Consider the following 27,840-nt stretch of genomic DNA (forward strand, 5'->3'; position numbering starts at 1 on the left):
GTGACCTAATAGCTAGCTATGGTATTGGGTGGACTGAACATCTGGAGGAACATGACCTGTGGAAAAAAACTTGAAAAAGGCATGAATTCTTTGTGAAGGACAGGCCTCACTGCTGAGAGACATGGCCTCCCTGCGCACGACTAATCCCGAATACCCTGAGATCGGGCGGGTCTTTCGGAGCCGCTACTGCTGCCCGTGATTTGTCACTTTATCAGAATTGAGTTTTCACTGCTAAATTATTCAACATTAGCAGGCGTTTCTTCCAAACGCTCAAATCCTCCCCATTCCTGCCAGCCCCCTCACAAGAAATATCTGCGCGCAGAATCCTCTCGTTACATTCATATGCAGATGTACGCGATTTCGACGATCGTTTATCCCTTCAGAGGTTTATTTCAAATATCAAATCTGAGTAACATAATCAGTGCACCAGGAAAAGAGCAAGATAAAGGAGACAGTGAATATCAGTGTTTATGCCGGAATTCGATGTCACTCTCTTGACTACAGAGTGTTTCTTATCAATACCATAGAATTAAAGGAAGTACATGTCTGCCAACAGCTCTGTGAAAAACATTAATCTCATGGAGAGTCCAGGCTTTAGACCTGCCTCAGTTAATTTGGCAAATACTAATCCGTGGTTACAGAGTGCCTTCACAGAGCGGCACAGGGGCACAAGATTTAGTGCAGATTATGTGTGAATGGATTAATTAATTAAAATTAATTATTCAAATGAACTTTAAATTATTCATCATATATCTATTTTTGTGCTAATTCTTTGCTTGGTGTCTGTGCAGATTAGGAGACTGCAAGCTGCTGACAGAATTGAATGAGAGATGATCGCCTGTCCCTGCGACAGGTTGGTGCCCCACCCTGGGTTATTCCCTGGGTTATTTATTTGTCCCCAGCTTTCATATATTTTCATATGTCTTGTTGGGATGGAGTTATGTATTCAGGTGAAAATATCAATATGTTAGTGGGAGGTATTATAAAAGGAAGGCTCAGAAACGAAACACCTAAACATTGTTACTGATGACTTTCGTCTAATAATCATAAATTGTGCACGACAGGCTTTTATTTCATTAGTGTCGTACAGATACTTGAAACAATAAGAGGGCTGTCAAATTTTCTTTTCTCTTATAGTGATCAACATCCCAGAGCCAGTGCCACCTTTAATGGGTAATTTTTGACCACGGAAACAGGAAACTCCTTTGAGAGCTGTTCAGATCGTTGATGTTATGTAGGTACACAACCTACACAGTAATATCTGCCTGAAGGTCCTAGCTCTTATTTTTAGTTGTTCTGTAGATGGATAATGTAGTTTGCCTTGACAGCAGCTATGGGTGTGAAATCACTGAAGAGTTATACAGGTGTATATGTAACTTACAGGTGAATATGATTAAAATATATGTCTTCTATTCATGTTAAAATGGCTTTGAATTCGGAGATGCTGCAACTTTCTAAATCACAAAAATGTTCTTTAATTTTGATGACTACTTGGTGTGTTGTTACATTGTAACAATCACTGACACTGTTAACCATAGAATTCTTATAAATAGACTGGAAAAATTGGGTAGCATTCTCTGGAACACTCTCTTGTCTGGTTCTGGTCATACGTAAGGCATGGTTCCAGGATGCCACCTCCACCGGCACTACCATGCCCACCTGTCCACCAATCCAACTCCCCAGAACATCGACAGCTAAAGCTCATTTCCCTATCATTATCCATGACCCCCCAGTGTATACATAGCCTAGTCAGTTCCTTCAGTCTTTGCAAGGAATTGCTTCTATGACCAATTGCTGAGCAGTTACTCCCCAGTTCTTCCCCCAGTAAGAGTTTCTCCCTTGGTGTTTTCCAGTGCTTACCTTGCTGTGGAATCATCAGATCCTGCCCTGCAGTGTGTGTTTCGCTGTCCCTACGTCTCCATGAGTGCTCGCCTTTCCCTTCACCCCTTCGACAGATTCTCTTGGGCTTTGGGCCTCTGCTCGTATCCGCGACTATGATTCCGGCCCCATGCTTCTGATCTACTGCTGCTCAGCATTCGGTTCCCAAGGTCTGGGCATTTACAAAATTCCTCGCCACTGAGCATGGATGCAGCAGTGCTGCTCGGTGCTCTGGCATGTCTAGAATGATGACTCAAATATCTTACTGCGTTTCAGGCTGCCATGCTTAGTCCAGTGCAAACTGAGATGGCTTTCCGAGGTGAAGACCTAGGACTTGAAGAGTTTGATGTATTCCCAGCCTCTAGTAGGACATATCACTCACATTTGACAGGTGCTTCAGAGATTTTGAGGCAATTTCCTGTATGTCACGGACAAAAAATATGAGTTCCATGTCCGTCCTTTTTAGGTTACATCCTCACTCCTGGCACCGTTCTTATGGACCCTGACAAGACATCAGCAGTGTCAGAGTGTCCCCTTCTTTCATCAGAGGTTTACCTGTAATTTTGAGAAGGTTCTGGCTGCAGACCTCACCTGTGAATAAACCCCCTCTGTCAATAAATCTCACCCATTAAAGACGATTAAATCATCTTGTATTTTATCATGTTCATAAACAGCACTTTGTACAATGTCCAATGAGCTTAGCAAGTGATTGCATCATAAAGGGGCGGGGCTTACATGCTGTTCCTTTGCGAGCTCGGTCACCCATCCCCCAATAGCAAAAGGCTGATTTAGTCAGAGCTACTGTAGCTCCAGCCTCCTGTAACGCCTGTTAGAAATGACAGGAGAGAGAATACGCACAACAGGGTTGCGTGTTTAGCCACCATGTAACCGTAGGCCTGTGAAGCAGCTTTACATCATTTCTGTTCCATGTTGCCATGTAACCGTAGGCCTGTGAAGCAGCTGTACATTATCTCGGTTCCACTACTATGGCCGCCAGGCAAAAATGTCATTTACCACTTGTACAACAACAGTTGTTGCATGTAGTCTGGCCAGTCCAGCGACACCTTCTGATGCAACACTCTGCTGAACCCCACATGGGTGCCACACAGACTGACAAGACCATACAAGCAGCATGCTCTGTGTGACAGATTTCTGCATTTCAATTCTATCAGGATAAAAATCCACAATAAATTTGAAGAAAGTGCTGATCTTTTTTTCTGACAGCGAGTGTCATTAGGGCAATCTACCTCTGTCTGCAACAGCCAGTGACACAAGAGCACTGTATATGTGTTAACACATTAAACATGTCTTATAACCCACCATTCTGTGACCCAGCAGTCAAACAGTTGTACCTCACCTCTTAGCTAATAGCATTATGGCAAACGGTCAGCCGAGTTCTTCAGCCCTCACTCAGCTAGGAGACGCATGGAGTTCGGCCAGTCTGACATGGTCTCCAGCATCTCCTGAAGCCGTTACTCTGCTGAGCCCCTCATGGTTTCCACACAGGCTGACTGTCAGGGTCAGCGCCTGTCTGACCCCACCCTCTGTCACCTTCCCCCATTTGGCCAGTAGGTATTGCTGATCATTCCACCTGACAGCTGATCATTCCACCTGTCTCCCTCATCTGCCTTAGTCCTAAGTCCCTAATGTTTTTCCTCTGCTCCCCAGACCACTGTATAACTCTATTGCAGGGGTGTCAAACTCCAGTCCTGGGGGGCCAGAGCCCTCCACAGTTTTTGGTTTACCCTCATTTAACACACCTGATTCAACTCCTTGTCCTAATTACCACACAGCTCTTGAGCTGAATCATTTGTGATTCGTGAAGAATTAAGATACACAGGGCTCCGGCCCCCCAGGACTGTGGTTTGACACCCCTGCTCTAGTGTTTGCTATTAGTTCTTTGCTTCCCTGTTTAGTTTGCCCTGCTTTTGCCATGTTTTACTTTGGGTCTGTTTGTACTTTTGTTGCATGTTTATTATCCTAGTGTTGTAACTCCTAGTGTGTGGTCTCCTAGTTCCCGTTATATTATATTATTATAAGTTGCCCTGTTGCTTATTGTGCTGTGTCTCTGCTGATTGGTTGTTTTACTTCATGTGTCACACCTGCGCCCTCGTTAGCAGGGTTGTCTGTTTGTAGTTAAGTACCTGTCTCTGTTCCTTTCCTTGGTGAGTCATTGTGATTATGTTGCTATGTGTCAGTTGCCCTGTTCCCTAGCCTGTTTTTACTGCTGGTGTTGCCTTGGTCCCTTGCCTTGTTTTATTTTGTTCTCTAGTAGTTTGTTTCCTACTTGTTTCAGTATTAGTTTATTATCTTTGTGTTTTTCCCCATTTGTTCATGACCCCTTGTGGTCCTTTTGGTTTTGTAGTGTGATTTATTTAAAAAAAAAAACCAAACTTTTTGTTAATAAAGCCCTTGTGATCTCCCTTCCTGTAACTATGCCACACCGTGATAGTGACACGCCCACCGCTGAGTCCCCCATGGGCTCATTGGCCAGCAGCTGCTGAGACCCTGCATGAGGCTCCTCTCCTCATGACCCCATCAGAAGACCCTGTCCTTCATGAGCTGTGTGCCCGTTTTGCAGGGCTTACCTTAATGGATGGTGACGTTGCGGATGGCTGTATCTCAAAGCCAGTTATAAAGATCATCAAAGGGACCCTGGCATGTATTTTGGACAGGATCACTGAGGGCATTCAGGAGGACTGCCTTGCGTGCGCAGTGAACTATCCAAGCCTGCAGTGACATTCATGTCTCTATGATCCAGACACATTTTACTTTTTAATCAATTTTGAAAAGTTGTTGAATCTGTAGACTTTGGCTGGATGTTATCGTGAAAGTGGTCCTGATGTTACCTTCAAAGCCGCCACCAGTGAAGGTCCAAGGAGCTGTTTAGGCCATCATGTGTGAGCTGAAGAGGTCAACGTTTGTGGGAAAACTTTAGGGCTTGAAAAATGATGTTATATAAATTGTCTGCAATTGACATACGTCCTCATTTTCTGTTTTCTGTGATCCAGTTTTTGCCTGCATGGATCATTCCTGTGAGCACTTGAAGTGCATTTATTATACACCTTCAAACCCTTGGCTGTTCGGTGGTATAGAGAGACTATAAAGGTCTCTGATAGAAGGAAGGGAACAGAAGGTACATTAAAAAAAAAAGAAACTGTGATTAACTGGAGAAGATGCATGCACTTTGCACAAACAGGCTAAACTTAACTTTAAAAGAGACTTTGTGACCAATGTCATTTCTCAGTGGCAGGCTGACTGATTAGACATGGCGACTTGTGCTGAGCAGAATGACAATTTTAACTGCATGCTAACATGCGTAGACATACTGTCAGAATATGCATGGGTGTGAGTTCATAAAAACAAGTCCAGTGCTGAGATATGTTTGAAGACATTATATTTGAAGGCCAGAACCCCAAAAAGCCTCAATTGGATTACATGAAGGAGTTTCAACATGTCTTTTCATAATTTTATCAAGAAACATGGGATAATTCACTTTGCTGTGCTGGAAAGGTTCAGCTGTACACTGAAGAAACAAACGTGGCATTTTACAGCTTATAACACCAGATAGGTGGACGGTGTACAATATTGGGTGTGTGCTTACAATAATTATCACATTACTATTAAAATTAAACCAATAAACCAGGTACATACACAGAACACATTCGATGTCTTCAACATATACGGTTTGGTGCCGAGTACATTAAAAAACATTGGTTTAAGTTTAATGTTGGGGATGTGGTCAGGGTGTCAAAGGCTTGCGAAAAATTTACCAAAGGCTATGAACAAACTTTTTCGGATTAATATTTCATTGTTGCTGAATGTTTGCCTGGAGCCCCACTAGTGTATCGGCTGAAAGACTGTGATGGTGATATCACAGAGGGGGCATTATATGCTGAAGAGCTACAAAAAAATCAGACTGAGGAAATATTAAAGCTTCAAAGTCAAGAAAATCTTGGCAGAGAAAATGCAGCATGACAAAAAGATGCTTTTAGTGCAGTGGCAGGGATGATCAGAAAAACAACTGGGCTCCAGCTAATCATGAAATAGATGCATAAGTGTGGCAGGAAGTGTTTGGAAGCACAGATGCAAAAACACCACCATGGAAGAAGACAGATTTTACATCACTCAAACAATCCTTCTCTTCGTGTTTTTCCACACAATAGCTACATGACAAAATTAGCCAAGGTAATGGGTTTTAGCAGAAAATGGAAAGTGGATTAGCTGAGATACAGTACCCACATACCTGGGATTCACTGGCATAAGACACTGCATTTTACGTGGGTAATGGCCCATCATTATCGCCGACACTGCAGTACAAGCTAAAAGCAGGGCATTACAATGATGTGGAAAACCTGAGCAGTGAGATGAACAAAGCTTTATGAATATCAAAACTAAAACTTGATTATACCCTGATTAAAAAAAAAAACAAGGTGTATATTTTAGGTCCACCGTACATGGCATGTATTGCATGGATGCTATTTGTACTTGATGTTTTTGTTACGATCCCCAGTCTAGGGTTGGGGACCGCCAGAAAGGTAAGGGAAAGGGGAAGACGAGACAAGCAGGGAACGTGAAAGGGGGACACAGGAAACAAAGGGATGTTTTTTTGTAGTTTCTTATATTTATTCACAGATACGGTTACAAACACGAGGTACAACAAACTTCGGGAGTGACCCAGGCCAAAACAACAACCAAAACAGCTAACGAACACGTCCCAAACTCAGCTAACTCTAAAGGTAACGAAAACAAGAGGAAACAAAAATGACAAAGACTAAGTCTAATTCCCTAACCAAAACAACAGTAAACACCACGTTCGCAGAAACAAAAAGGCAGCCACTCCTTACGCACCTAACAGACACGTACAGAAAACACACAGTCCAAAAGCACGGTATCCGAAGGGGCGAGCAAAGAGAGTAGTCAGGAGCTAAGCGAGAGTTCAAACCAGAAGACAAACAATCCGAAGGCAAAGGTACAAAAGGGGCGAAGCAGAGAGTCAGAAACCGAGAAACGAAAACAGTCATACACAGAAGTCAATCAGAAACAGCAAACCAACACAGCAATACCAAAATACAAAGGTTGAGCAAGAGCTCGAGCTAGATGTGACCAGCAGGCTTTATCCTTGTCGACCGGAACACAGGGCCAGGGTCAGAGGTCAGAGGGCGGAAGGGGCGTGGCCGGAAACTGGGAGGCGGACTGAAGCAGCAACTGGCGAGTGGAGCTTGGGGCAGAAGGCTGAGGTGTCCTGTAGACATATCCAACACCCTTACGGCCCGTAACATTTTATAGAAAATATTGGAAGAAGCGACAGCTCAAAACCCGCTGATATTTACACAGAGCTCTACACAGCATACATGTACCCAGACATCGTCAAGCACAAAAGAGTGCATTTGTAGGGAGTCCTACAAATATTAACATAGCATATTTGCAAAAATGGTTTAATCCCACCACCCCCTTCAAAAAATATCAGTGTCCCAGTTTTTCAAAAATCAAAGGTGGCAACACAAGTTAACGGTGCTGAGTAAACAGCCGCCAACTTGCCAACTGTGCTTACAACGCTGCTATCTGGCTTTCATAGCTAGCTAGCGCACAGTCACATCACTGCACTTTAGGCTATGTGAAGCCTACAAAGAAAAGGGAAATGAGTAATGAATGTATGATGCAATATTAAGCAACCAAAAATGCTACATGCTATGAATGCTGAGGGAGAACAAGACAGTGCCTGTGTTTCTTTGTTCTGTTCTGTTCTGTTCTAACTAGCTGTTCTTTTGCAGCCACAGAGAGTCAGGCCAGTGATGCTAATGAGACAGGGGCAGGAATGATGCTGATAATGCAGGGGCAGGAAGCAGTGAAGAAAGGACAGCAACAGGTATGTACAACATTGTGCACAGTTTTGGCAGTGCAGTGCTGTGCTGCAATGATAGTATGTAAGTTTGTATGTGAATTATTGTTTGATTGCCGGAAATGAAAATATCTGCGCATGTATATGCAATAATATACCATAGTTATACAGCCATGACATATGTATCACAGTTATCGTACATAGACAAGAAAGGGCTGTACTTATGGGTACATGAAAGAGACAAGAGAGGGCTGTACTTCTGGGTACATGAAAGAGACAAGAGAGGGCTGTACTTCTGGGTACATGAAAGAGACAAGACAAGGCTGTACTTCTGGGTACATGAAAGAGACAAGAGAGGGCTGTACTTCTGGGTACATGAAAGAGACAAGACAAGGCTGTACTTCTGGGTACATGAAAAAGACAAGACAGGGCTGTACTTCTGGGTACATGCCAGAGACAAGACAGGGCTGTACTTCTGGGTACATGCCAGAGACAAGCTTGGGCTGTACGTCTGGGTACATGCCAGAGACAAGACAAGGCTGTACTTCTGGGTACATGTGCTGTCATTCAGGATCGCATGTTTGATATTATCGATAATCTAGATATTTTTTGCGGCCATAATCGAAATTCAGATATTGGCCCAACCCTAGTTTTCAGTTGATTTAGAAATTGCACATATGTAATTGGACATAGTTGATACAGTTGTTGAAAATTTCCATTGACATTTTGCTACCAATAGAAATCTTGGGTCTGATTCAGCATTTTGTCTGCCATTTTCTGAAACTAGAGTAACTCGTATATATCACGTCATATATTGCATAAAATCTAGTAGATACTACAGATATGCTTCTCATACTATAATAAATTTATGACATGCGACATTGTGGGCAGGATCTGGGATCACCGGCAACTACTGTATGGGAAGCAGGGGCTATTCTAGCATTTGCCCCTGGGGGGGGGGGGGTTGGGGGGGGAGCAGCCACCATTAAAGCTGTTTCCCACACTACTGGCCAAGCAGTGGGTGTGATGTATATATGGGAATACAGGACTGGGGGACTGAGACAAGGGGGCTAATGCCCCCATTAATAGGATCTAGGGCATTGCCTGTGATAAGAAGCTGTAACAATCTCCATAGTGGCTGTACAGAATATAACTCATCCCTGGTGTTCCATCATAGGCACTGTGGTGAGGATCTTTTCAGTCTTTCATTTTATATGATGTATTGGCTCACTGATTAAAAGTGACTCCAGCGCATTACAAAAAACATTCAAACCTCTGGAATCCTCACAGCAGACACAGGAGAAACAGCCTGGTAGCTTGGTTACTGAGCTGAACTTCTGTATGCATTCTTCAGACACTTGGATTACTTATGATGTGAATAAAGGCTCAGGGACAGCCTGCTAGCTCAGCCTTTCACAGGCAAAATCAGGGCATCTCTTTCCTTTCCTTTCCGACTGAAACGGACGGCACTGTTTGCACCTAAGAAAATATGTAGCCCATGCTACAAGACAATTATTGAGAACCTACTTAGTAGGTCAGCAGCATGGCTGAATCACTCTTGAGAGCAGATTTAGAAAAAAGACCAAAGGGCACAAGTGCTGCTTCTGAAATGCTTCTGTCAACGGAAAATGCCCATTAAACTCCCTTGGTCCATTTATCATGCCCCAAAACCCTTTCTGAGTTTACCGTTAGAGCCTGTCAACATGCTCTCCTTTTTTAGTGATGTCACCTTGGATTTATCCTTACCGATGACATATTGAGTGAAATGTGGAAACTTTTACAGAGTAAAATACAAAACACACAAATCAAGCAATGAAAAGATATGGATAGCTTTACAGATTTATAGAAAACAATATGAGTATACAGATACAGTATTGAAACAATGTTATGCCATGGTACTGCTGAGTTCTTGAATCTGAAGAGCTGTTGATCAGTTCTCCATAGTCGAACATGTTGTTCTGAGCGGGTGGATCACAGTAATGAAATTAAATGATGATACTTTATTGTTCACCGTGGGGAAATTCTCTTCTTGCCTGCCCGTCTTGACGTTTCTGCAGAGACTTGGCTCAAACCAGCCACCTTCCGATCACAGGCACAGAGGCTTAGCCCACTGAGCCACACACTGCCCCCCCCCATTTACAGTTGTAAACTGATGTGTGATTGTAATCATTGATTCACACTAACATTGCTATTGTGACCAGTGGTCAGAGCTTTAGTGCCAAAATGATTTTCTGATGTAATGCACTTGTAGTCTGGACAAACTGGATTGCACTCCTGTTTAACCTGCCTAACTAGGATAGTACGCGAATCCCATTTACCCATAACGCAATTGGATACTAAGAGGTACTGTACATAAATCTACATTAATCAAATAGCTGAAAGAAGGCAATTTTGATCTAATGGGTGACTTATGGTCTTAGCAACAGACTGTTTTTGAAATAAAGACAGTGGCTTTGGTCATCTATACATGTTAGATAAAATGTAAATATGTTTGATTAAATGTTTCCTAGTAGCAGAGTTTGACAGTATGTAATTATTCAGACCGTCCAGACATTACGTTACGGCATATGGTGTTTCAAAGGTATTTTAAACAGCAGGGTTTGGGGGGGAGGTGGGTCCCAACATACAGTTAAGTATCTGTATTACTTGTTCTTCACCCCTATTTCCAGTAGGTTGCCTTTGTCCTTTGTGGGACTATTGTATCGGACAGACATTCTATTTGGCGAACTTTCTATTTTTGGCCTGCTGTCTTGATAATCATAGAAAAGACATCCAGCAAAATATTCAATATATGTTATTTATTTCTGTTAATGTTTTTAAACATGACAATCGTGCTTTCTCAATACAACAGCATCTACAGACATTTAGTATTTTTTACAGTTAGAAATATACAAAACAATATTCTTTTACTACACAAAATTTCTATAATTATTACCTTAATTTATATCATATATTTTCTTCATCTCAGTAAGATATGTCTTCAGGTTTCTGAAGTAGATTATTATTATTAATCAATTATTATTGCAAAATACGGATTACGAACATTAAGACCAAAACAAGGTTCATATGAACATTCACAGGAACATATATTTCACAAAGTACAGTTTTACAGCAGCTTCCAAGAAAACTGCAGTGGGTGACTTCATAGAAAATCCACAGAACATTTATTCATTGCACAGAGTTAAGTATTTCTGCAAAGAAATTACTAATTCAACCATATCCCTGCCACTTTTAGCTGCCATAATAAAACAAAGAATCATTACCTTTATTTAAACACAATGGTATTGTCATTAATATTGTGTGCTTTTAAATAATTTAATAAAATTGGGGAATATAATCAAAGGCCATATAATGTCTCTCTAGAACAGTGGTTCTCAGACAGGGTGCCTCGGAAGCGGGCCTGGCGTGTTGTGGAATTTAGTCCTAACATGCCTTAGTCAACCTTTTCATGAAAGAAATGGATAACATGTTTTACGTGCTGTAAAATGTTTTTATTAGGGCTGTCAGAGTTAGGTTTTGGAACGTGTGACCCTCGGATATGGCGGACTACTGTATTCATATTTTTTAGATATCAAAATATTAATATTCTTTTTCCAATTCTCACTATGAACAACATTTTCTGTGACATAACAATAAAAACTGTACCAGATACACTAATGGTGTATTTGGAGCCCTGGAGGGGCCACAGACAGTATTATTATTATTATTATTATTATTATAGATTGTTTGTGCGCACAATGTACATTTAACTCACATTTAACTCACATTTAACTCACATTTAACTGACATAGAAGGAAGGGGTACGATTTATGGGTGCTCACTGAGTTTTGAACTCATGAGTATTGCACTGTTAGCATTTGTTGAGTTACCGGAGCATTGTTGATGATGAATTAAATTGTGCTTTATCTAACGTGCCCATGAAACACTAAATCGAGCTCACAAGAATGTGGTCAGAAAATACAAGACTAATCGTGCCCTATATTGGTTCAAAACTGGATACAACATTTTATTTTTTTAATATGGAGTGATTGCACAATATATGGGATGTGTTAAACTCTAATCTTCACATTTCCCAGAAGACTTAATTGCACGACTTCACTGGCATGTTGCTTTTACACAATAAAAAACTATCCAAAAAAAATGAACATTTTTATTTACAATGTATACACAGAATTAGCTACAATCAACAATAACAGTATTTACAAATTGAAGTATTATTTCACTTGGTGTATACCAATTCTTTGCCGACAAAACAAGGAATATTGCCAAACAAGTCATTTGTCATATAATTAGGTTTACCTGATCTGTGCCTGTTCATTCATGTGATGATGTGACACCATTGACTATACAGGAATGGACTAGGGGGTAACACAGCAATGATGTACCTTGGGAACCTCATTATTATGTGCTGTGGAACAAAAGGGTTTGAGAACCACTGCTCTAGAATAAACTGCATAGTCCTATGACTCTACTATACTGTCTATTGAATCTATTGCTTGAATGCTGAAGGTCCTCACAGTGTTAATCTCTGGTGGTTTTTTAGAAGACATTTTGGTTGTTTACATCCTTTGATCCTGAAGAATGGCAAGCATGTTACACTAAACATTACTGTGGGACTGTTGTACTGGGAGTCTGGGTGTGCCTCTGCAGTGCTGTCTGACCAGTTTGGTTAAGTCTCATCAAATGTGAGATGTTGCATGTTACAGATCAGTTTGTGAGATTTTGGTCCTTAAATACTTTAAACCTTAAAATAGAAAATGTATTTAAAATTTGCACAAAAAATTGGTCATACATAGAGTTATTTATTTCATTAGACAATCAATATAAATTTGTAACAGTCTTCCATAAGCATCACCTAGCGGTTCTAAAATTGTGTGAGACACTTTCTCACTCCTTTATGCACTAACAAGGTGAAATCTTGCTGGCTATGATAATAAGGAGGCTTCCCAAGATTATATGGCTCGCTAACAAATATTGTCTTGGAATAGCATGATATACAGTATGCGAGTATACACAAAACATTGCCTTGGCTTTCACACAGTCCTGGGTGTAGAAAAATTTAACTTCTGTCATTCATTTTTTGCTTTTACTTACTTATTGATTAATACATAAATTTCCTTGTGAGTACTATAATCAAACCTAATCTATTCTTAAGTATTCTCTTGACAGTAATATTATTTACCTTAACACACATATAATTTATATGCTAGAATTTGTATTTAGACTGAATTGTGTCAGGTAAATAAAGTTTAGTTTTAATCCCAGTTACAATATTTCTGATTATGGTTTAACTCAGGTTAGATACACTAACAGTCAAGCTGTTACACGATATTAGCAATTAGTATGATATGGCTGGCTTAGTCATTACTAATGCAAAATAAATGTGAAACAGTTGTTTTCAGGTTGGTCTCATTTCGTTCCAGGAGGTAGGATTTTATTATTTTGATACAGAAGTCCATGGTCTCATTGAACCATGATTATGCTTTCTGACTTAAAGGTGGTTTTTAAAAAGGTATTTATATATAAGCTTCCTCATTAGCAGGGTTGGAACTCTCTGTCTGGGGCTCCGGTCCATTTTCCTGGACTTTGATGATGGCCACAGGCTGAATCATTATTCTAAAACGCTGGAAACGCACACAAAGTACCGAGTTCAGAAGCAGTTCCTGCATTGTTCTTCATCTGCACCTCTATGAATGGTCTGGATACTCATACCCCACCCTGAGATGTCTTACCTCTCTGGAGGTGCCCTTGAGCGTGAGGAACATGTAGCCCATGTATCCTGGTATGAGCACCATGGAAGACAGTGCCATGGACCAGCCCACGCCCTGTCCCCAAGCTGGAAACACGTAGTTGTTCAAGGTGAGGGGGACCATCTGGACAGCGCTGAAGAGGAACACCCCCTGGCAGGCAATGAATCATTGTATATAAAGCATGTCAAACGTGACAGAGGAAACCACTGGTTACACAGTGACGTATTAATGCATATGGAAAATGGGTGGACGGATATCTTCAAATATCAATAAACTGAATAATGATACATAAACCTATTACAAACTAAGACCTAAAGTTTTTTCACTCCGTTCTTTCATGTGTAACTAATAAAGGCATGTTTTAACCAGATGTCATCTTTCCATCTAAACTGTGCCTGTATTACAGCTATACTCAGGTATCACATTATTTATCAAACAGTATAAGAAGGATATAGAATTATGTTGTTACACTGAGTGTGAGGGTGAGCCCTGCAATCATCAGGGACCCCCCCCCCCCCCCCCCGAGGGAGCCTTCTGCCTAGTAGCCTGCACTTCCAGGCTTACTCTGGCCCTGTCTTCTGTGAAGTCGGGGGCTGTTATTTCAGTGATGTGGGTGCTGTAGGGTGGAAGGTGAGGTTGAATGATTTTCAGAAATAGGACTTACAGCTACAATGAGAGGAGTAAACACCACCCAGCACAGCTTCCACCAGATGCACGGCTTATAGCCAATCATCTCCTTGATATTGTCATAGAACTTGTTGACACCTGACACAAGAAAATTATTTACAAGATTATAACACAGGACTGTAACATTGCAAAGCTAAATTCTTTTATTTTATGTTTGACTGATGTTTGAACTGAATCATTCTTAATGTGATTCGATATATTCACTATTAGCCACTAACATTTACTACATTTATTGTAAGAGGTTACCTGCTAGAGGGATGCAGTTGAATTGGTTAGTTGTTTTCAGTACTCACCATAGCACCAAGAGATAGAAATGCACTCAAAGAACACTAAGAACAGTAAACACATTCCACTGGCCGAATAGTAGTCAAACAGCTTGAATACGTAGATGCCACCCTGAGGACAAAACAGGAACATAATACTCAAAATATTACAGTAAGATTGGCCATGCATTCAATAATAAATATACTCATATAAATATACTCACAAGTGTACTAAAAAAGTGTTAGTCTTCTTGACAAAAACTATGACGAAAAGAATTCGACAACAAAGATTTTTGACATAAGATGATAATGAAATAAAAACTAAATTATGATGCCAAAAACTATGATGAAAGGTACTGACACTTTCGTCAATGAATAAAAACAAGATTGAAATGTCAGGAAGAGATTAATTTCAAACTGTGCCAATCAGCAGTAGCATTTTACTTAGTGTTGATTGAAGTTGCTCATGATTGGATAATGTTTACCTATCCAGCTTCAACAGTGTAAAAACTGCAGTTTTGTTCTCTAACATCTGTCTGCAAACTATTTTGTCATTATGTCTGTGCTCGGCTTGAGTAAATTTTATCATGGGAAATCAATGTCAGCTTGGTGAATTTTGGCAAGGTTTAAAAATACAGGAATACTGTTTCTTTTGGAAATACCATCAAAATACTATATATTGAAAACTAAGATTCCACCAAAGCCTAGTCTTTGCTACAGTCAGTTTTAGGTAGGAAAAAATGTTCTGATATATGGATAAATTTCACATTTGATGTAAAAGAAAAGAAGACTTAGTACCCGTGTGGAATGGCAGTAATGGGAAACATCACTACAAACAAAGTGCCATGAAATGAATAGAAACAAATTAGTTGATTTCTCTTTTAATGTGTTTGAAAAGTTCACTGCCATAATCTGAGCTAGGTGTAGAAATAAGCACATCCCAGCTGCTTTTCACTACTCTGACACTTGTTTATGTTTTTAAGAGAGGACACTTCAGTTTTCTCTATTCAAGTTTCCCCGCAATGCTGTGTTTTCTTATGAATGAAGATGTGTCATATGCATATAATTTTGGTTTTATGATAAATAAAATTATTCATAAAGTTCACATAAAGCCATTATACATTTTAGAATTAGTGCAGCCTTACAACAGTTAAATCTGCGTCCTTAAAGACTGCATGTCCAACCCTAATGGCATTAAATAATAACAGCTTTGCCTCAGTTTCCTTCAGGAATTCAGAGGTGGACCAATCTGAGTGCATGTAAATGTGTACACAGAAAACCAAGTGAAAAATTCAATGAAATGCAAAAATGACATATTAGATTAACTAAACCTGTTTGTTTCACTGACTGCATGTACTATAGATGTAGTCAACTAAATCTACAGTATCCTTTAATTTTCCTTGACTAAAACTGAAAATAAAAATCAGACGACTAAAATGAGACTACAACTAAATCAGAATATGCCGTCAAAATTAACGCTGTTCAGACCACAAAGCAGAAAATCCAGGATCAATATTCTTAAGTTAAAAATCAGCCACATACTTTATTAGACATTAAAAATAATATTGTCTAAAGAATAAAATGTAAATAAATACACTATAAGTAATTAATATTAGACCCTTATGACGTATGTGACTGTTCTGACACAACAGAAGGGTAGGATTCATGCTTTACCTGTGTGATGTTAGAGAGACCAATCACATAGGAAACAAGGCAGACCCCAGCAATGAAGAGCTCTCTCCTTGTTCTCAGCAGCTTTGGGAACTCGTCCACCAGGGCTGTGATGAAGCCTTCCACAGTGCAGAACTGCATGGACAACAAGCACATTATCAGAGATGGCTGAGGTCTTACTAACAACTTTCCTGTGGGCTGAATGTTTTTTTTATTTCATCATGCATGTACTGCAGCTGCACATTCTATCACGGGACAAAGAGAGTACACCCTTCTTCAGTATATTGCCAACTTTTAGAAACGAACTTATCTGACCTCAGGTGTAGCGAAATGGTTTTCAGTAGCCATTTCCTTACATGGCATAGGTGACATCAGTGGAAAACAGGGGTGTTTCTAGCTACTGAGAAAAACCAGGGGCTAAGTCGAGTTTTTTTTTTTTGAGGGAAGACTGGCATAGGGGGTAAAATTCTCAGGGCTACAGCCCAAAATAATCGGACCTAATGACACCCATGGTGGCAAATCATCAACATGATGCTAAATAATTAGTTTCAATAAAAAAAAAAAACCCTATGGCACTGTTTCATTATTTTTTTACTCATAATTTATTCAAACTGACATTTATTGTAAGTCTTATTCAAAGACTGACTAAAACTAGTAAATTCTAATAATAAATTATGAAAGCATTTTTTACGTGAAAAAAATTAGAATGTAGTCATACAATGATTGGTCTATTTATATGCAACAGCTGTGAATTCAAGAGAAATAAATGTAACTCCCTCGTATATGTTTGGGGACATTAAATTGTAATTTAGCTGTTCAAAATCATCACAAGTCTCAGCAAAACAAACTACCAAACTAGTTTTTTATTCTAACCAAGTTGAAAGTGAATAGCTATCTTACAATGCATTAATATATCATTGTAACTACCAGTTCTATAGTGAATTAATCGCATAAATCTATCTATTTTATAATAAATTCCAATGGGGGGCTGAGGTATAGTTCAGGGATATCCCTCCCAGCATTCCTGGCAGCATATATAATTCATTTAGTTATGCACTGTGTTTTTTATCAGCTTTATTGTATTTATGTTTTATATTTTACTGACTATACAGTAGGTTGTGTGTTCATTGTTGTTTTAAATTCTGTTATTGTCTTCATACTATCCACCATTGAGGTGATGATGTTGTATGCTGATGATCTGCTTGATCAGTCTGTGTTATGCTGAGTCTGTGTTTGGAACAAGAAAGTGTTGCTTGCCCCCTATAGTGTACAGTCCCAATATAGAGCCTCAGTATTATATAGTTAGTATGAAATGTTTTTAAGTGCAGTGACCTCATAAAACCATGAAAGTTTGAAGTCTCATTTGAGACTCTTTTATATTTACAGACTATGTATGTGTGTATGCATTTTTGTGTGTGTGTGTGTATTTTACAATAGAACTTTTTAATAGTTTACTATAAGAGATTCGCATCAGTTCTAATTGTGATTTGTCAGCTATTCACAGCCATCTTGGAGCTTCAACTTCTGATGGATTCATGACAGTGAAACTCAGCAGCTCTTCTTACACCAAACGTATTTTGTATCTACCAGTTGCCATTAAAAAAAACCCATCAAATTTCAGTTCTTGACTTACTTCATTTACCATGATCTCTCTTAGAGGTTCTATTGTGAAATAATCATCACATTCAAATGACCAGATTCATCCATCCATCCATCAATTCATCCATCCATCCACCCATCCTCCGCTTATCCAGGTCAGGCTTGCAGGGGCAGCAGTCTGAGCAGACATGCCTGGATCTCCCTCTCCACAGCCACCTCCTCCAGGTCCTCTGGGGGAATACTGAGGTGCTCCCAGGCCAGTTGGACGTGCCAGAAGTACCTCCCAGGGAAACATCTTGGAGGAATACTAGACAGATGCCTGATTCACCTCAACTGGCTGTTTTCAATGCCAAAGGAGAAGCAGCTTTACTTTGAACCTCTCCCAAATATACAAGCTCCTCACTGCATCTCAAAGGCTGAACCCAGACAAATGGGCTCATTTCCTCTGCTTGTATCAGCGATCACATTCTTTTGGTCACAACTTAGAGCTCGTGACCATAGGTGAGGGTAGGAACATAGATCGCCGTTTGGCCCAGCTTTCTTTTCAGCATGACAGACTGACACGATGTCAACGTATCTGCTGAGTCTGCACTGATCCGCCTGTCAATCTTCTGCTCCCTTCTCCCCTCACTCATGAATAAGACCCCAAGTTACTCAAACTTCAACTGATCACCACCTGATGCTGCATTGGATAAGATAGCAGGGGAAAATGCCAGACAGATCAGGCAGACCTAAATGTATAGTAAGGGTGTGCTGGGGGCAACAGGTAGAGCTGCTCAAGCATTGTGTTCATTATGAACAAACTGTGGTTAACAATTACGTTCAATAATGGAGCACTGTTGGGGTTCAGATCTGACAGCCCATTCCTCCTGATCGCACCTTTCCAGGTTTCACTACACAGACAACTGTCAGAGCCTATCCTCCAACTGGAAGTGGAAGGAGACCCTCTTTCACTGGGATTAACTCCAATGTACAAGCACCAAACTAGGGGGTTATGAGTAAACCAGCTCCTGCCCAAAGTCTTTCACTTATGGCAATTCCAGAATGGAATAGAGTCCAGTCCTTTTCCAGGAGTTTTGTTTCAGAGCTCGTGTAAGCGATGAGGTGACCCCGACCATATCTAAGTACACTATATTGACAAACATATTGGGAGACTTAGCCATTACATCTGCAGGAATTTTTTTGACATCCCATTCTAAGTGCATAGACATCAATATGGAGTTTTTGGAGTGTGTTTGTGGGAATTTTTGCCCATTCATTCAGAAGAGCATCTGTGAGGTCAGGCACTGATGTTGGATGTGAAGGCCTGGCTTGCAATCTCTGTTCTAGTTCATTACAAAAGTGTTTGATGGAGTTGAGGTCACGCCTCTGTGCGGGCAGTCAAGTTCTTCCACACCAAACTCACCCAACCAAGTCTTTGTGAACCTTACTTTGTGTATTGGCGGACAACCATGGTGAAACAGAAAAGGTCCTTCCCCAAACTGTTCCCACAAAGTTGGAAGCATAGAATTGTCCATAATGTCTTGGCATGCTGAAGAATTAACAATATCCTTCACTGGAACCGAGGGGCCTAGCCCAACCCCTGAAAAACAACCCCCATACCATTATCCCTCCTCCACAAAATTTACATTTGGCACAATCAGGCAGGTAACGTTCTCCTGACATCTGCCAAACCCAGACTCGTCCATCAGATTGCCAGACAGAGAATGTGATTTGTCACCCCACAGAAAACGTTTCCACTGCTCCAGAGTCCAGTGGCAGTGTGCTTTACACCACTGCATCTGATGCTTGGCATCACGCTTGGCGATGTGAGGCTTGCATGCAGCTGCCTGGCCAGGGGAGCCCATTCCATGAAGGTTCTGGCTCACAGATTTAGAGCTGGGGTTAATGCCAGAGGAAGTTTGGAACTCTGCAATTATTAAGTCAACAGAGCGTTGGCGACTTTTACCCCCTACGTGCCTCAGCACTCAGTGACCCTGCTCTGTTACTTTACGTAGTCTGCCTCTTCATGGCTGTTACTCTTGTTTGTGAATACTTCCACTTTGCAATAATATAACTTATAGTTGACTGTGGAATATCTAGCGGGGAAGAAATTTCATGAACCGACATACTGCAAAGGTGACATCCTATGACAGTACTACGCTTGGATTCACTGAGCCCTTCAGAATGACCCATTCTTTCACAAATATTTGGAAACTAGGTGCTTGATTTTATACCCCTGTTGCAATGGGTCTGATTGGTCACCTGAATTCAATGATTAAGAGGTGTGTCCCAGTATTTTGTACTTATAGAATATTCCTCTACCTCCTGTAGTAGCTCAGACTCCTTTTCCACCAGAGAGGTCACATTCCCTAAATTCAGTTCTGGCAACCAGGTATCGGCCTGCAAGGCCTCTGCTTCCAAGTGCCATCCGATCCACAGTGCACCAGAGCCTTCGGGCTCCTCCTCCGGGTGGTTGGCCCAACAGAGCATGGTCCCACGTGGCTTATTCAGGCTGTGCTCCACCACCGGGCCCTCACTGACGAGCTCCCCCCTCAGGCCTAGCTCCAGGAACAGCCCCTGGCATCCCTGTGTTTATGTTTTTCATAATGGTTGTTTAAAGTGTCCATAGTCTGGCTCCTCACCTAGGGTATATTTGCCATGGGAGACCCTACCAGGGGCAATTGTCCACTCCTAGGATCATTGGAACAGACACACCCCTCCACCCCAGTAAGGTGGCCATTCATAGACATCTTGGTCTTAACCACCACATGAGATCTTTGACTACACCAAAAACAGGTGAAGAAAGGTCAAAGGGTACAGTATGTACATAAGCACTCTTGGGGAAAAAAAAAGTCATCTTGAACTTCTACCTGACTGTCAATTCCAAGCATAAGGAGCATGGAGAAGAACAGAACTGCCCACAGTGGAGATACAGGTAACTGCGTCACAGCTTCTGGATACGCCAAGAAAGCCAAACCAGGACCTGCAATGAAAAAAAGAACTTTGGGTAAACCTGGTGTCATAAGCCGGTATGTGTGTGTGGAGTGCTAATAGTGGTGAGGGAAATGATAGCAGTAACAGCAGCAGCTCAAGAAGTTGTGAACGCATACTGTTCTGAGAAATGGGGCTTAATCCCCCATAAGGATGACACTGAAACAAAACTGCGGGTGGTATCAGGTGCGATTACCAGAAGCAGCCACATCGGCAATTGGCCTCTTTGTGACATTTGCCATAAAGCCGACAATGGAGAAGATGACGAAGCCAGCGAACATACTGGTGAAGGAATTGATGCAGCATACAATGACAGAGTCTCTGTGGGACATACACACCACAGTTTAGTATTGTTAGCAAGAGATATTGATCAATTTCTTTCTTGCTTTTTATTTGTTCTCTAGCCTTCTAGAGTGTCTTTCCAAACCCAAAGCAGTTTATACTTTCAATACATTTAGATGTCTCACATTTGTAGATTAGACAACACAGGTAGAAAAGCACACATAAACCTCTTCTTAAAATCTGACAAGGAATATAAATGCAGCTGCTTTTAAGTAAGACATTCACCAAACCAGTAACAAACAAGCCAAGGACCAGATCTATTAAGGTTGTTGTGAATGACATCTGTACCTGTACACATTGTTGTTGAAAGTGTTGTAGCTCCCAAGAGCAATCAATGACCCCAGGCCCAAACCATAGGAGAAAAAAATCTGAGTAGCAGCATCGAGCCACACCTGACATAAGGGACAGTGAATTTAGTAATAGAATAGTGGAGAATAGGAAGCCTTTACAGACAAGAAACATGTTGAAAAGAACTCAATTTCTCTTAAAGATTGTAATGACATTTAACAGAAACCTCTGACTCTTTAAGTTTGGTGAAGTCTGGTGTAATGTAGAAGAGGATTCCATCTTTTGCTCCAGGAAGTGTTATTCCCCGGACAAACAAGATGAACAGCATTATATAGGGGTATGTGGCAGAGAAGTACACAACCTGGAAGAGAAAAAGAGAGAAAAGCACGTCACACCATAATTTAATGTGTCCCCCAAATGTTTTAATGTTCATCTTATTTGAATTATCCACCCATCTATGTATTATCTGGGGTCAGGTCATGGGGACAGCAGTCTAAGCAGGGATGCCCAGCCACCTCCTCCAGCTTCCCTGGGGGATCCCAAGGCTTTCCCAGGCCAGGCCAGAGATATAATCTCTCCAGCGTGTCCTGGGTCTGCCCCGAGGTCTCCTTCCAGTTGAACATGCTCAAAGCACCTCCCCAGGGAGGTGTCCAGGAGGCATCCTACAGTACATAGATGCCAAAACCACCTCAACTAGCTCCTTTAGATGCAGAGAAGCAGCAGCTCCACTCTGAGCTCCTCCTGAATGTCCAAGCTCTTCACCCGATCTCTAAGGCTGAGCCCAGACACCCTGCAAAGGAAATTATTTCTGCCACTTGTATCCGCGATGTCATTATTTTGGTCCTTACCCAAACCTCGTGAGCATAGGTGAGGGTAGGAACGTCGATGAACTGGTAAAGCGAAAGCTCTGCCATCTGGCTGAGCTCTTTCATTACCACGTTCTGCATTACTGTTGATGCTGCATCAATTGGCCTGTTGATCTCCTGCTTCCTTCTTCCCTCATATACCCCAAGATACTTAAACCCTTCTGCCTGAGGTAGTAACTACTCCCCCACCAGGAGAGGGCAATCCACCCTTTTCCAGTCAAGAACCATGACTTCAGACTTGGAAGTCCTGATCCTCATCCCGGCCACCTCAGCTGCAAACTGCAGTGCAGCAGTGCATGCTGCAGGTCACAGCCTGCCAACGCCAGCAGCACTGCACCATCTGCAAAAAGCAAAGACTTGACCCTGAGGCCCCAGAAATGGATCCCCTCCACCCCTTGGCTACACCTAGAAATTCTGTCCATAAAAGTTATGAACAGAATTGGTGATAAAGGGCAGCCCTGGTGGATTCCAACACCCACTTATACTAGTGGACAAAATTGTGGAAATACCTAGTATTTTTGGCAGTGCACTTTAAAAATTACTACACTAATATTGGCAATATTTTTTTATAAACAAAGAATATTAAAAAATATACACTTGATGATTAAAAATGTAACTGGAACAGCAGTTCTGCAATTTCAGCAAGTTCTGCAATCTCCAAACTCCTCCCACACCTGAGCTTTTGCTTCAGTATCTGCCGAAGCTGCCAGTAACTGTCAGCATCTTGAGGAGACCCACACGCTAACCAAGCTGGGAAGGCTTCAATCTTCAGCCTGACAATTCTCACCAGCAGGTTCGGGGATTGCCACCGTGACAGGCACCAACAACCTTATGGCCACAACTCCTCACTGCTGCTTCTGCAATGGAGTCCCAGAACATGGCCCTTATGTCCTCATTGTCCTCTGACTACCTCCGGATGCAAGAAAGCTGGATACTCAGAACTGGTGTTTTGTGCATATACTGTACTATGCGCAGACAACAGACAGAGCCCATCTCCCGAAAGAAGGCAACCCTCTCATTCATTGGGGTAAACTCCAACGTACTGGGTCCAAACCAGGGGGGGCATAAATAGACCCACACCTGCCTAGCACCTCTCAGCATGGGCAACTCCAGACTGTAATAGAGTCCAGCCCTTCTCCAGGACTTTGGTTCCAGAGCCAAAGCCATGCATTGAGGTGAGCCCAACAATATCTAGTCAGTATCTCTCTACTGTACCTCCACTAGCTCAGAGTCTTTTCCCACCCAGAGAGTTATGTTCCTTGTGCCAATAGCTAGATTTTGTCACTGATTATCGGTCTGTCAAGGCCCCTGCCTTCGACTACCACCCAGTCTACACTGCACCTGACCCCCACGGCTCCCCCTGCAGGCGGTGGGCCCACAGGAGGGCGAACCCATGTTATTCCGATCACCAGGCTCTTGCCCACATGCTGTCCCCCCAGGCTTGGCTCCAGAAAAGGGCCCTGGTCATGGATGTTGTTAGGTCCACTGACTCGGTGCTATAGCCCCGAGTATTTTACCCCCAATGCCAGTCTTCCTTCAAAAAAAAGTTAAGCCTTGAATAAACTTCACTTAGCCCCTGATTTTTGTCACATCCCTCTTTATGCTAATCATTCCCCTGTCCGGGCAGTATCACATTCCTCTTTATGCTAATCATTCCCCAGTCCAGGCAGGGTCACGTCCCTCTTTATGCTAATCATTCCCCAGTCCAGGCAGGGTCACATCCCCCTTTATGGTAATCCTTCCCAAGTCCAAGCAGGGTCACATCCCTCTTTATGGTAATCCTTCACCAGTCCAGGCAGGGTCACATCCCTCTTTATAGTAATCATTCCCCAGTCCGGGCAGGGTCACATCCCTCTTTATGCTAATCATTCCCCAGTCCGGGCAGGGTCACATCCCTCTTCATGCTAATCATTCCCCAGTCTGGGCAGGATCACATCCCTCTTTATGCTAATCATTCCACAGTCCAAACGGAGTCACATCCTTCTCTATTCTAATCATTCCCCAGTCGGGTAGGGTCACATCCCTCTTTATGGTAATCCTTCCCCAGTCCGGGCAGGGTCACATCCCTCTTTATGCTAATCATTCCCCAGTCCAGGCAGGGTCACATCCCTCTTCATGCTAATCATTCCCCAGTCTGGGCAGGATCACATCCCTCTTTATGCTAATCATTCCCCAGTCCAAACGGAGTCACATCCTTCTCTATTCTAATCATTCCCCAGTCGGGTAGGGTCACATCCCTCTTTATGGTAATCCTTCCCCAGTCTGGGCAGGGTCACATCCCACTTTATGCTAATCCTCATGTCTTTGTAGAATATCAAAACAGTACATAAAATTAGAATGCAAAAAGTTTATGTCTGGTTGGACATAAATAGATAAAGTATAAACATTAAAATACAGTATCAATATATATTTTACATTATTTTCATTGGTGAATTTTAATATTCATGTTTCTTATTGCATTAAATCTTTTTTTCAGTTCCAGTCATATTCTAATTAATGAAATATGACATATTATGAAGAATGAAATGACCGATGTACTGTACCCCCTTATGTAATAAGTCCTGACGTACCCCCTTTTCAGATGCCTGCCTCGACAGAGGGAAACATCACTGGCTGTCTAACAAAGCCATATAAGCTGCTTACCTTTCCAGTCCAGCTAACTCCTTTCCAGATACAGAAATACACAAGGACCCAGGCAATAGCCAGGGTTACTGCCAGCGGCCATCGAATGTGTCCTGGCTTCTCCAGACCATCGGTCATCTGGTGCATATTGCGCCTTTGATAACAGAAAGGACATTGGTGAAGTCCTTGTCAGTGAGAATAGGTTAAGTTGTACAAGTTGATTTATCCAGTTTAACGTTTTATATGCCAACAAAAGGCAGTGACAAATATATAAACAGTGCACATGGAGGAAACATCTTACTCCCAGAATTCCATGACAGCACTGGTAAGATTTGTCGTGTCCGCAATGCTGTGGTTTGAGTAGCATTTCTCTGTATTCCATGGATTGTTACATGATTTCCATGGAAGTTCCTGCAGAGAAAGAAAAAAACATAGATCATGTAAAAACATAGATCATGTAGTCCAAGGACTGTGGCCATTTTAGTATGTTTTCCTGTTAATACTTACCATATTTAAGTATTGTAATGCCTCATATATGCCTGTCTGATACATAATTTAATACAATAGACCTATAATAAGAAATGTATAGAAGTACTTACTGCAGTAAAGGAGTTATACAAGTAGAAGATGGCCCATGCAATAATTACGACGTAGTAAATGTTTAGCCAGAAAGACAGAACAGCAGCTGCCAGGCCAACACCTAATGTACAGAAAATCACATTTTTAAACGTTAGAAACATACAATATGAAAGCGTTACATAGTTATAATAAATATATGATTTACGAGTAAACCATAGGATTCGGTCATACACTAATCCGCATGCTGCATGTCATTCAAGGAACGTGTTATGATTGTGTCAAATTGTTGCAAAAAAAATCTAGGAATAATTTGCAAAGGCATAACTTAAAATGTCTACCTTTGAACATCGGGGCCAGCTTCCAGACTCCGAGTCCGCCGATTGACGTGTATTGACCGAGGGCACACTCCAGGAAAAACAAGGGCATTCCAGCAAATATCAGGGTCAAAAAATATGGAATTAAGAAGGCTCCTGGAAATACAAGTAAACATGCAACGTAACCGCCAATGCATACATTGTTGGTTACGTTGCATGTTTATGACAGATGTAGTGAACATTTCTTTAAAAACCTGCTACCAAATCTGAATAATATTTTAAGTCGATGGACATATGCTTGTGGGTCTGTGCACATTCACAGAAAATTTTAAATAAAGAAAAAATACTATTCGGCAATTTCATCAATGTGTGTTCCACTTTTTAAACCCCGTTTGTGTTTATGAAAGGAAAACATCCAAGAAACGCATTTTACCTCCACCGTTTTTTCCACAGAGATAAGGAAATCTCCACACGTTTCCCAGTCCGATTGCATACCCAATGCACGACAGAAGAAAGTCAAATTTTCCTCCCCAAGTTTCTCGTTCAGGGACATCATTTTTCTTCTGCACTTTCACTACCAAGGTTTTGGGTTTGTCATTGGTAGGTGCTTCATTCATTTCCGTTAAAACATGCCCATCCGAAGTTTTATTGGCATTTGTCGTCATGTCTCTGGCTTTAGTAGAGGTTTAGCAGCTTGACGAAAGATTTCAGCACTACTCCACTGAGACAGCGGCTTCACGACTCTTCTGCTTATCTTGAGTGCAAATACTGGGCAGGGAGAATCCACGGGTGAGGCAAATTTCTGATGAAATGTGGCGTAGGCCTATAGCTAAAATAACGTACAGAAACCTTGAGATCAGTAATTGAAATTCTTATTAAAAACCAGACAAAAATGGTTATTAATATGTTACACATAAATCGTTTTAACATAGTCAAATGGATAGTAAGCAGAGAATCCTCCATTATGTAGAATACATTGATCTATTTGCAGGATTCATAGTGCATTTGCAAAATACAGAACCGATAACCTAATATGCATATTCACAATTAAGACATGTCTGAGCATTTGGATGAAAAATGAGATGCACGGTGACTGAAGCATACAGTTTGGAGTACACTACTTAAAATATTCCATCGTCATTCATATGCTTTGGTCAAGTGAAATCCACAGGAAGGTTAGTATTAAAAAATAAACAAAACGTAAACATTTATTAGGCTACGATTGTACAGCGCATGCTACCGGTGAGCCCTCAAAAACGTGGAATCCGGGAAATACGGATCCATGCAGTCAGTGATTCATTGTGTTAAAAACAGTGTGTATTCGTAAATTAAGATATGAAAACATAGTATAGGTTTAATTCTGAGCAGTCCAACTGCTTTATTTTTAAAAAGCCAATAAGATAGGACAAGATAAATACACCGTCAACTTGCGGTCCGAATATTATCAGTTAAGGTATCTGCACATATTAATTATTCTGAAAGCGCAATCGCTGCCCATCCAAATCAACTTAAAGCAAAATCAGAATACTTCAAGCAACTATGTTACCCACATTCTCGCAAGCCTTCGACAGTTTCTAAATCGGCCGAGGTAAACACCTTTCAAAGGCGAATGTCTTTTATACTATTCCTCACAAATATTTGATACCATGAAATATGCGCAAGAAATTCATTTTTACCCATATTCTGTCATCACCGTTTCTATCAAAACTCATGCGACGGCAATAGTGGAAAGCACTCTTCAATAAAAAGATATGATTAAGATAACTTACTTTGAAATGACGATCCAGGATTTACTATTTTAATATTTGTCGAGTCGCACTTAGCCTAAGTTAATCACTGTCCCTATTCCCATTAAATTACTTAAAATAAGCCAAAAGGCATCGTTGGGCATAAGGCGCGCGAAAGCTTTATTGCGTGCTGCTGCTGTCCAGTACACAGTGGTGCTGAGGAGAGAGGGAAACCAGTAGCCTACGAAAAAGACCAGCTTCGCCTGGTTTCATGCTATTATTAATTCAACAAACGGAAACGTTACTTGTAGTATAAATCCCATTGCACCCCGACAGAGCGGCAATGTCATCTGAATGTCGCCCAAACACCAATAAGCACCACTGAGTTCGTAGGTGGCTTGGAGATCCAATGTCTTGTCAACATATTTGAGTTGGTATG

At 41.3% G+C, this 27,840-nt stretch overlaps 1 protein-coding gene and 1 long non-coding RNA gene across 3 annotated transcripts in view; one reads left to right on the forward strand and one right to left on the reverse strand.

Moving 5' to 3' along the window:
- LOC140591892 (uncharacterized) overlaps positions 1-27,840 on the forward strand; it is a 54,159-nt gene that overhangs the window by 17,051 nt on the left and 9,268 nt on the right. The window contains exon 2 of the long non-coding RNA XR_011992207.1: positions 7,653-7,747. This is a non-coding gene — a long non-coding RNA (uncharacterized lncRNA). The remainder of the gene's footprint in view (positions 1-7,652; positions 7,748-27,840) is intronic.
- Positions 11,856-27,814, reverse strand: LOC111840386 (sodium- and chloride-dependent GABA transporter 1-like). Of its 2 annotated transcripts, none has more exons than XM_023805143.2 (15): positions 27,444-27,814; positions 26,108-26,442; positions 25,699-25,830; positions 25,381-25,481; positions 25,083-25,192; positions 24,803-24,935; positions 21,520-21,654; positions 21,294-21,397; positions 20,860-20,984; positions 20,543-20,655; positions 16,095-16,226; positions 14,451-14,553; positions 14,135-14,235; positions 13,453-13,620; positions 11,856-13,344 (listed from the first exon to the last, which is right to left on the reverse strand). In XM_023805143.2, exons 2-15 carry the CDS (start codon positions 26,337-26,339, stop codon positions 13,237-13,239), a joined length of 1,797 nt encoding a protein of 598 aa, XP_023660911.2. In that variant the 5' UTR covers positions 26,340-26,442; positions 27,444-27,814; the 3' UTR covers positions 11,856-13,236. The 2 variants fall into 2 exon arrangements, with proteins under 2 accessions (XP_023660911.2, XP_072569899.1); XM_072713798.1 differs by having other exon boundaries at positions 26,108-26,503.

The sequence above is a fragment of the Paramormyrops kingsleyae genome, chromosome 6 (assembly GCF_048594095.1).
Source record: "Paramormyrops kingsleyae isolate MSU_618 chromosome 6, PKINGS_0.4, whole genome shotgun sequence".
Classification (NCBI taxonomy): Eukaryota; Metazoa; Chordata; class Actinopteri; order Osteoglossiformes; family Mormyridae; genus Paramormyrops; species Paramormyrops kingsleyae.

Coding starts and splice junctions, on each gene's coding strand:
- LOC111840386 (XM_023805143.2), bottom strand. CDS start 26,339: ATGACGACAAATGCCAATAAAACTTCGGATGGGCATGTTTTAACGGAA. Junction 20,656..20,859: donor TGCCGATGTGGCTGCTTCTG/GTAATCGCACCT, acceptor TTTTCATTGCAG/GTCCTGGTTTGGCTTTCTTG. Junction 16,227..20,542: donor TGCTTGGAATTGACAGTCAG/GTAGAAGTTCAA, acceptor TTGTCCATGCAG/TTCTGCACTGTGGAAGGCTT.